The sequence below is a fragment of the Lynx canadensis genome, chromosome X (assembly GCF_007474595.2).
Source record: "Lynx canadensis isolate LIC74 chromosome X, mLynCan4.pri.v2, whole genome shotgun sequence".
Taxonomy (NCBI): domain Eukaryota; kingdom Metazoa; phylum Chordata; class Mammalia; order Carnivora; family Felidae; genus Lynx; species Lynx canadensis.
The window spans coordinates 121,225,115-121,235,811 of record NC_044321.2 but is presented as its reverse complement, the minus strand read 5'-3'; the positions used below and the strand labels follow the sequence as shown (position 1 = coordinate 121,235,811).

Genomic DNA, 10,697 nt, shown 5'->3' with positions numbered 1-10,697 from the left:
CCATTCCTCCCTGGGCAATCATGGTACTAAAGCAAGCATGCACACTACCTGGTGAAAGAGCAGGTACTGTCAGCCCTGAGCCGAAGTGCTGTGTCCGCTGACCCTGCCAAAGATTTGTTGTGGCCTTGACCTCTGTCTCCAGGCCAAGTTGCTCTCTCGGGCTTCCGTTGGTTTCCACTGAGCCAGCTTAGCTCAGAAAGGCTCAGTGATTTTGCTTACCAGGTCCCTCTCTTGCCCTTTACAACACATGCAGGGCAAGATCATGTCAAGGAGGTGTTCCCAAAGCCTGATACATGGCTTTTATCTCCATTAGAAAGAAGAAGAGCTTTTGTATTAGAAACTGTGGCCATAGGGGTGCCTGGGTGGCTCAGTTGGTTGAGTGTCTGACTCTTGATTTTAGTTCAGGTCATGATCCTGGGGTCGTGAGATTGAGCCCCACATCAGGCTGCACACTGGGCATGGAGCCTGCTTGAGATTCTCTGTCTCTCTCTCTGCCCCTCTGCCCCTCTCCCCAACACATTCTCGCTCGCTCGCTCTCTCTCTCTCTCTCTCAAATAAAAAAAAAAAAAAGGAACTGTGGCCAAGAAGAGAGACAAGCCAGAGAGGAGGAAGAGGAAGGTAGAGGGGCTGGAAAAGTATCACACACCCATCTTGGAGTGTTGGGAGCCCCTCTGAGAGGAGGATCACAGGCAGAAACCATTGGGATGATGGAGGGAGGTTGATTCTAAGCACAAATAAGGCTTTATGGGGGTCCTGTTTCCTGTTTCATGCTGTGGCAAAATGCTTCTCCTTACTGCTGCCCAGAACCCAGCCCTGTGCTCCCTCCAAGGAATGGAAGATTCTGAGACATGGCAATGGCTTTGGCCTGGGCCCTGGTATTCCTAAAAGGGCAGTGATGGTAAGGAGACTTTTTCTGAGCAAGTCAGTAGGCAATGGAAGTGAACAAAAGGAAGAGCTGTGGTCAGCAGCCCAGAGCAGCTGCAGCATGTAGAGTGCTTAATGAATGCAGGTGAAGCATTCGGGGGACCCCAGAAGTAGGCTGGGCCCTGCTTTGCCAAGATGCAAACCATGGAACAGGTCAGACATTGGGCTATATGTAGCCTGGGACTGGGGAGATGAAGGTATTAGACAGAAGGTCAAGTCAGCTGAGTAGTAGTGTTCTCAAGAGCTCACCACTTTTATTCCCCACCTGATTCAGGTAAGCTACTCTGAACACTCAGGGTTTTCACATTAAAAATAGAGGGCCTGATAACCCAGATTGTGCCCCTTTGTAGTCATTACAAAGACTCATGGATTCTCAGCATTGTGGATTGGGGGACTTAAAAAGCCACCAATCTCGGGTTTCATTGCCCAATTTATGTTCCTTCATAGCAAGGCTTGTTCGCTTGATTCAAATCCAGCCAAGCATGTACACTTTCTGCCTCTAAAATCAGCCCAAGGCCCATTCACATACTGTTGATCGCACATTGAGGGCTGCACTTTCAGCAGATCTGAGTTAACCTCATCAAGACCTACACGGTACTTTTTTTGCAAAGAAAACATAGGTCACTGGGTTTGGGTTTGGGTGTAGGTTCAGCTCTATGACCTGGAGAAGGCAGTCCCCTTGGTGGGGAATCACGGGGACAGTCTCCTTCCTGACCTCTCCTCTAGGACTTGCAGAGTCCTGCCTTAATGACTATTTAACTCAAGTGACAGAATGTGGCAACTCCTCTAAAGACACTCCCTTCTTAACAGCCATCAGGCAATACTTCTGAGGGCTTGCTCCCTGTGGTCCAGACACACAAGAAAGCCACCTTCTGGGCTCTAGGAAGCTGTGCTGCCAGGTCCAGGCCACTTGTCCCTGCCATTTCTCCCCTGAAGAAGCTCTGTTCCTCCTTCTCAAGCCTCCTCACCAACAGCAAGCGATAGCAGAAGAATGTCTGACAGGGCTTCTCCAGGATTTCCGCTCCATGCACTGACCTGCCCTTCCCAGGTAACACCAGGGCTGTTCACAGGGCATGGGAGAGCGGCAGGAAGGACACACTAGCTGTAGAGCACAGCAGCTGCTTCCCACTCCATGTGCGGATGTGCTTTGTACCATGAAGTGTGATAAGAAACAGGTAGAGACCACTTTGATGCAGAAGTAATAAAACACTAATTAATTTATCATTTATTTTATGTTTTATTTAGTTTTGTTTACAGATTATTTAGTTTTGTTTACAGATTATATTTGTTATCATGTGTTATTATTATTTAATTACAATTAATTACATTATAGTGCATCCATACTGTAAAAGGCAGCAGTTAAAAAGAATGAAGTAAAGCAATGTGCATTCACTGAAAACTTGTCCCAGACATATTATTAGGTGAAAACATTAAGGGCAGTAGGTTTATATACTATTATCCCACTTAGAATTTTTTTTTGAGAGAAGAGAGAGAGAAAGCGGGGAATAGGGGCAGAGGGAGAGAGAGAATCTTAACTCAGCACAGAGCCCCATGTGGGGCTTGATCCCATGATCCCACTATCTGAGCCCAAATCAAGAGTCAGACGCTCAACTGACTGAGCCACCCAAGTGTCCCCCATTTAAGCTTTTTTTAATGTTTATTTATTTATTTTGAGAGAGCAAGTGCATGCACATGCGTGTGAGTGAAGGAGAGGCAGAGAGAGAAGGAGAGGGAAAGAGAGAGAGACAGAGAGAGAGAGACAGAGAGAGAGAGAGAGAGAGAGAGAGAGAATTGCAAGCAGGCTCCAAGCTGTCAGTGCAGAGCCCAACATGGGGCTGGAACCCATGAACCATGAGATCATGACCTGAACTGAAATCAAGAGTCCAACACCCAAGTCACTGAGCCACCCAGGTGCTCCCCCATTTAAGCTTTTTAATGTGTGAGTGTGGTGAATGTTTATGTATATATGTGTGTGAATGTGTGAATATGTGTATATATGTGTGTGCATGTGTGTGTTAATGTATGTATGCACATATGTATGTGCATTGTGTGTCTGTATGTGTGTGCCTGCATGTTTGTGTTTATGTGTGGGTGTGTAGGTGAGTGTGTATGTGTGTACATGTGTGTCTATGTTTGTTTTGTGTATGTGTGTGTACATGTGTATGAGTGCACATGTGTGTGAAGTGTCTGTTTATACACATAGGACGAAGCAGGAAAGGAAATGAGCCTCACTGCTAAGAGTGGCTCTCTCTGGGAAAGTGGGAGTAGGACTGAAGGAACAGAAATTTTTACACTGACTTCCACTTCTCACTTTTTAAATGTTAGGATTATGTATGACTTTTACTTTCATTTGTGTGTTTTTCAGTATTTTCAAGGTTTAAGGCCCAAATAAAGCAACCCAATATTTCTGCAGCACTGCCTTGGGGGAAAAGAGTGGAAATGATTTGGTGTGACAAAGCTAAAGCCAAGGGTCCTAGCCCAAGGAAGATTAACATGAACCAGGAAATGCACTCTCACCCACAGTTATCAAGGGACAGATGGGCTCCAGGGAGGCTGAGAGCAGGGAGGCAGCAGAGCAAGGAAGCCAGGCTGGACTGTGTGCTTTGCCAGGGCAGGGAACTGCGGGTGGGAACTTACTGTCATTTCTAGTCAGGGTTGATGGTGGGGGTAGGAGCGGGGCATGGGTCATCCAGGGAAAAAGACTTCATGACCATGTACTCTGAAGTGCAGAGTGGTCAAGTTGCCCTTTAGGGACCCATCCAACTCTAAGACTCCACATGCCATTTAGGTCAATAAAAACCAAAATAATAGTGTAACATGCAAGTGGCTGCCATACTGGAATCAACCATTGTCTAAGCCAAGCAAAGCTATCATCGGAATGGTTTTTCGGGTTTCACTGAACCCACTTTGAATCTCAGTGGCCCCAGTAGACATGGTACATACCTAAGTGACCATCTGTCCTTTAGGTGACAACTCCACTCCCCGGGGACCCTTAACTCCCACTGATTCTAGATTTGTTATATCTCTAGAATCTTTAGAAATCTTGTTCTGTCTTCTGCTGTGATGGAAGGAGGCACAGGAAGAAATCTAAGGCTAAACACAAGGTTTCTTGCTTGTATTTGGCTCCTGCCAAGTGAAGAAAGAAGCAAACATGTTCCCCAAAGTCCAGGAGGCTGCTGGGTCTTATCCCCTCTCTCCTGCACTCTGGACGCAGACCAGCCAAAGCTATGGTCTTCCCCCCACCCCCGCCAGGCACTCAAACTCCCATTGTCCTGAGAGTTGTCATTCTCACCACAACTCTCTCCTAGCTCTTTCTGTTTCACTGCCACCCTGTACAGGACCCACACTTTGCCCTCTGTTCCTCTCACTCTACACCCTCCCTGGGTGATCATAGCCTCAGCCATCCCCAATACTTCACTGAACCCTTCCTTCAAGCCTATGTTAATCACCTACTCAGTGCCTAACCCTGTATTAACTGTGAAGAATGCAGAAATGACCAAGAAGCATTTATTCAAGAAATATGTATTGATACTCCCAATATGTGTGACCAACTGTTTTAGAGGCTGAATAAGACACCATGGAGCTTACTACCATGGAGCTCATAGGTTGCTGGGTTAGACAGAGAGATCATAAAAAAATCACTGAAGTCAGTGATAAATAACATAGTTGTGGAAGCCCAGAGTGGGAACCTAAGTGAAGTACTAACTCAGTCCAAGGGTCAAGGGAGGTATGTGGAAGGAGGTGACACATAAGCCAGGGCCTCCCTGGGACTGAGGACCACTGAAAGAGAAGAGGCAACAACTACTGCTGGTTCCACTCCTTCCTCTCCTGGTATTCCCAGGAATCCTATGACTTTGGGGGAGGTAGTAAAGGAGGGGCAATACAGCCTATGCACACAGTCAAAAGTGTCTTTATTTTTTTTTAATTAAAATGTTTTTTTTAACATTTATTTATTTTTGAGAGACAGAGACAGAGCCCAAGTGGGGGACGGGCAGAGAGAGAGTGAGACACAAAATCCAAAGCAGGCCCCAGGCTCTGAGCTGTCAGCACAGAGTCTAACACAGGGCTTGAACCCACACACCGTGAGATCACTACCTGAGCCGAAGTCGGATGCCTAACCAACTGAGACACCCATGCACCCCCAAAACCGTCTTTAAAATCAACTCTCCGGACCTTACATCCTACAAGAATTCCCTACACAATCAATGACCCTGCAGGGCCCGCCTCTGTTTAAACCTATTTAATAACATCAAGCTCAGCCCCTTCATCCCCACTCAAAGACAACTGTTCAAAATGTAAAAGAAAGACTATCTTTAAGGTCTATGAAAAACAAGTCCATATATAGACTTTACTCATTCCAGTTCATTTTTTATAACTCAACAGGTGAACTAAAGTGACCTCACAGTGAACAGTTCATTCTCAGTGAGCAGAGGGCAGAATTCAAAAAAAGGTAACAGAATGAAGACAAGGGCCAAGCCCAGCAAAGGGAGGTGGAGGTCCTGCAGAGCCAGCTACACTCCCATCTCTAGAAAGAGCCCTAGAGTCTCCCACAACTTGGAGAATTGCTAGAAAACTGCCTTTTTCAAGCCAGGAATTCTACAAAGGAGAATGTAACATGGCCCAGTTTCAGAAAAACCACACCTTAAGCTCTGAGTTTATTATCTTGGGTTTTGGGGACCTGGGTGAACTGCAAATCTTCTTTTTTGGACTCTTTCTAATCATGCATCTTGTCACTCTAGCAGGGCACACAACTATTGTGCTCATCACCCTCGTTGACTCCTGCCTCCAGACCCCCATGTATTTCTTCCTTCGCAATCTGTCCACCATTGAAATTTGCTATATATTGGTGATTGTCCCTAACATGCTGGCCAATTTCCTGTCCAGGAGCCAGCGGATGTCCTTCCTGGGCTGTGCCTTGCAAATGCACCTCTTCATCGCCCTCGGTGGCGCAGAGTGTTTCCTCCTGGCCATGATGGCCTATGATCGTTTTGTGGCCATCTGCAACCCCCTGCGCTACACAATCATCATCACCCGGGCCGTCTGTCTGCAGATGCTGACTCTGGCATGCATCAGCGGCTTTGCACTCTCACTCGCCCTTACTACACTGATATTCCTACTGCCCTTTTGTCAGTCCCATGAGATCAATCATTTTTTCTGTGACATCCCTGCCGTGCTATTTCTGGCCTGCTCAGACACAAGAGCCAATGAGGTTGCAGTCTTCTTCGTCTGCATGCTCATCCTGTTGATTCCCTTCTTGCTGATTCTGCTCTCCTATGCATTCATTATTGCTGCCATCCTCAGAATCCACTCAGCTGAGGGAAGGAGCAAAGCCTTCTCCACCTGTGCTGGGCACCTGCTGGTCTCTGTTCTGCACTATGGCTGTGCAATATTCATCTACATTCGCCCCAAGTCATGCTACACCCCAGAACAGGACAAAGTTGTGTCCTTAATCTACACCAATGTAACTCCGATGCTCTACCCTATGATCTATAGCCTGAGGAACAAGGAAGTTAAGGGTGCCCTCAGGAGACTTCTGAAGAGCTATAACCAGATGAAGCACCAACCCAATGCAAGGTGAAGGGAAGGATGGGGTCTGCCAGAACTAACTTGGACCCCTTTCAAGAATCCAGATGGTCATCCCACAGCACACCTTGTGGCTCCACTCCTCTCTCTGAGGGCTGCTTCATGGTTCTGTGCACCTGGACTTTACTGCCCCCTTTCTTGTGTTCGGAGAGATAGAATGAATCCTAAGGCTTTCCAAAATGTGGAAGTTCTGGGGTATTTGTGGATGTTTCACTGTTCCTTCATGGACAATTGCATCTATCATCTGGAGCACTGTAAGAGACAAAGACACTGATGGAAAGAAGGTCATGACCTGACCCAAACAAAACATTAAGGCAACCACTTCTCTGGCCAAAGAGCTAGCAGTAACAAAAACACAAGGAGCTCCCAACTCCAAACTACGTAAAGTAAAACAGTAGAAAGGCAGAGCCAACCCTGAAGTTGAATCCCACATCAGAAAATAACCTGGAGATCACCTGTATCAGCAGCACCACCGGAGGCCTGTAATGTGCCCCATCTTCATGACATTTAGCACCCTCACTAAGGCATTTTACAATCTGCCCCCCTTCTGGCCTCTGGGCCAGCCGACTCCTTCTCACCCTTCAATGCCACTTATTCCTGGCAGCCTGTGCACACTGCCTCTCCTCTAACCCAACCTGCCAGGCTTAGGTAGGTGCCCCTCCTCTTTGGCCCCGCATGCTTACTCATCACGTAGTACTGAAGTGGTTTGTCTGTCTCCCTGACCAGTCTTAGACTCCTTGAAGGCAAGAATCATGATTAATTTCTGTCACTCCAAAACCTGGTACACCATAGGTGTTCAACAAGAAGTAATTGAACTGTGAACCCCCATGAGCTTTGGTAAAGGAATATCTTCAGACCCCAGATGCTAACAGAATTAAAGCCTTCAATATTTTGCTAAGCTGAGGCCTCTGTGATTCAGGGACTCAGGTCAGGTGTAATACTCCCCAAAAAAGTGTTTACTGGTGCTACTTCCACACCACACGCTGAGATAAATGCCATAGATCCCTGTGTTCCCCTCCATCACAACACTTAGGAATAACTCTTGAATGAATGAATGAGCACCTTGTATGTACCAGGCACTGGGCATGGGACTTGGGGTACAGAAAAAGCATAAGACATTGTCTATGCCCTCAAGGAGCTCACAAATTAGCCTGTGGGATTAGGCACCAAAACAACTTGTTTTAATGCAGTGGTTACAAACCATTCATAGGAAGAAGTGACTAGTCCCACCATGAAATCTATGAACACCCACATGCTGTTAAAAAGGTCAGGAAGGAGGGGGCCTAGGACCCTGATGACCCTTCATTGGACAACTAAACCAACATCATCACCACCTCCCTCTAGACTTCGTGTTCAGTCAACAATACATTTCCTTATACTTTAAGCCCATAAAGCATTCTTAACTGATGCACAGAAAAGCATCATGAGCATCAGTTATTTCCCCTCTTGCCTGCTCTCCTCAGTTAACAGCTCTGACCACTTTGCTTATCATGCCTAGGTGATTACCCCATCTTCTACCACAAAAAGACCCTCAGAGCCACCAGAGGGGCACTCCTCAATGAGAGCAACAGAACTTGAAGGGCAGGAACCATGTGGATCATGTTTCTAGTGCCTGGACCAACTTGCTCTTTGGTCAGTGTGACTGGAAGTCACTGAGGGAAGATGTTGACAACACAGAAGAATCCACTAAAGGCTCTTCCCAGGAGCTTACAGACCAGCAAATTCCTGGGGATAGATAGTCCAGGGCTATCAGTGTTATGCTGAGAGAGGAGTCCATGTTGCTATCAAATGAAGCGATACTATTCCACACCTCCTGAGATTGTGGTGAGGATTGCAAGGGACAGGCATGAAAAGCGATGCTTAGACCAGCCCCTGGGCTACAGAGTGCCAAATTCATGGTAGCAAGGATTAGCCACATCTTAAGCAGTACTGGGCCCCTCCACATTACCACAATGCTAAATGAAACCCATGTGGCTCCTGAGAGAGAGGGGGAGAGACTGTGGCTGATGTCACCCGCTCCAATCCCACCTGGGCCCTGGACCTCAGGGACCTGCAATGCCCTTATAAAAAGGTGTGTGGTCACCCCTTTATTTGGACAAGTTTGGGTGGGTGCTTCTTCTGTCACTTCAAGAAACATTAACTCCCACATCTCTCTCCCCAAAAATCTTTCCCTACTCTCAAAATAAACTAGTGAAATGTTGACAAGTGTTAGAGCTGGGTGAAGGGAAGGTGGGGTTTTTTTTAATACTATTCTCTCTCCTGTGTGTAATGTGTAACTTCCATAATAAAGAGTTTTAAAAGGTAAAGGAACTGATGAGTCTCCATTGCCCAAGCAGTCCCCTTGCTTTGAATGCTCTCTCACATCTTTGCCATGTATCTAACCTCCATTCTTCCTTGAAGGCACAGCTCAAATACCATTTAGTCCACGACCCATTTTGATTACTGCCTTGGTCCTGTTTCCATTGAAGGCAAGTGTAATGATTATGTCGCTGACAGCAGTGCAGCCTCATGTTCCCGTCCACCATGGCCTTGTTATGTGTGAAAGAAAGAAGTGACTGCGCCAACCCAGGCAGCTGTGCGCATGCACACAATACACACACACACACACACACACACACACTCACACGCACACGCACATGCAGCCTGGAGGCAGAGGGGCAAAGACAGGAAGTCCCACCACTCCAGGCAGCACACAGTATCCTAGGGAGGAGGGACACATCTGAGACCACAGGGTGTGGGGCAGGGAGTGGTCAGGGGCGAAATGACCCTACGCACCTCAGTGGTCTGGGGGGTGGTGGTGTTCCCAGAGGGAAGGAGCCATGGAATCTGTATGGTGAGAGACAATGCACACTTGGCCTAAGGTGGCCTGGGAAGGGTGGCTATGATACACTTACAGGGATTGATGGGGGGGGGGCATAAGATGAGAGCATGAGTGGCTGTGGGAACACCTGTCATCAAGACAGGAAAAGGAGACAGAAGACTTTGGAGAGCAGGGGAAATATAGTGAGGTTGGTTGGAGGCTAGTTGGGTTACAGGCACCTACAGGAGTTTATGTGCCTAGTTTATGTGGCTATACTGACTTGAAGCTCAGGAATTCAAGAAAAATGTTGAGTATCTGGCAACTGGCAAAGAGATCAATGTTGATTTAATCACCACTTTCTTTGAATGTGTACACCCTGGCCCTGCCACCTCTTACCCATAGTCATCACAGATTGTGCCTACTGTCTTTTTAAATATATTTACTACATTCCAAGCAAGTCTTCTATGATTCAGAAACATGAATGCTGTGACTGCTACACAGCAGAGGTGGCCAGGCCAGCACCGGCACTAGAGAGAAGAGGGCTGTGAAGTGCTGAGCCCTCCTGAGTATCTGGCTGTGCGTGCATGGTTTTTGTATTCACAGACATATGGGATTGTATATGGGAGTGCCTGGAAGAGGTAGAAAAGCAACATATTTCTTCATGTAATATTGATGAAATGCTGATGAACCAAGCTATCACTTGTGCCCTGGAGAATAACTTTCCAGGTAGGATAAGCATTATGTGTGCAATTTACAAAGGATGCTTTTTGGAATGGCTCAAAGTCTGTGTGCACTGGCCCCGAGGTGGTTAGCCTGGGCCTGAGATCTGGTGACTTCAGGGACTTCATCACAACCCTCCTAATTGCATCAAGAAAAGGTGCCAATTAGAAGCACTTTCAAAGGAAAGATTGGCCTCCAAAGAATTGAACAAAACTACTAAAACTTCAACAAAGTAGTTCACTTGGGAACTAATTAGAAGTTCTGCTGAACAACAATTACTGAGTAACTTTCTTAATTTGTGTTCTGCTTACCAAGGTAATCCATGCTCACTGTAGAAAATAAAGAAAATATGGGCAAGTTTGGAGAAGAAAATAACAATCAATCATTTCACGTACTAAAAACAACCACAATGAAAATGTTGGTGTCTTTCAGAATGAGATGAGCTCATTCATATTTCATGCTTAGAACACAGACTAATCACCCAATAATTGTGGCTGTTATTATTATTCCATTGTTGGTAGGCTTAGAGAAGTCTTCCCCATTCAGAAAGCGAATAAAGCTCATCTAAACTTTCTTCTGCTATTTCTTATTTATCTTATTGTGTGTATAATACACAAATGCTTTCTCCTTATAAGCAATTGGTATAATACAGAAAAACACAGCGCAAGCG

At 46.4% G+C, this 10,697-nt stretch overlaps 1 protein-coding gene across 1 annotated transcript; it reads left to right on the top strand.

Annotated features, from left to right (window-relative positions):
* Positions 1-5,539: 5,539 nt before the first annotated feature.
* Positions 5,540-6,502, top strand: LOC115507392 (olfactory receptor 10V1-like). Its single transcript, XM_030305714.1, has one exon. The coding sequence runs from the start codon at positions 5,540-5,542 to the stop codon at positions 6,500-6,502; it is 963 nt and encodes a 320-aa protein (XP_030161574.1).
* The last annotated feature ends 4,195 nt before the right edge of the window (positions 6,503-10,697 follow it).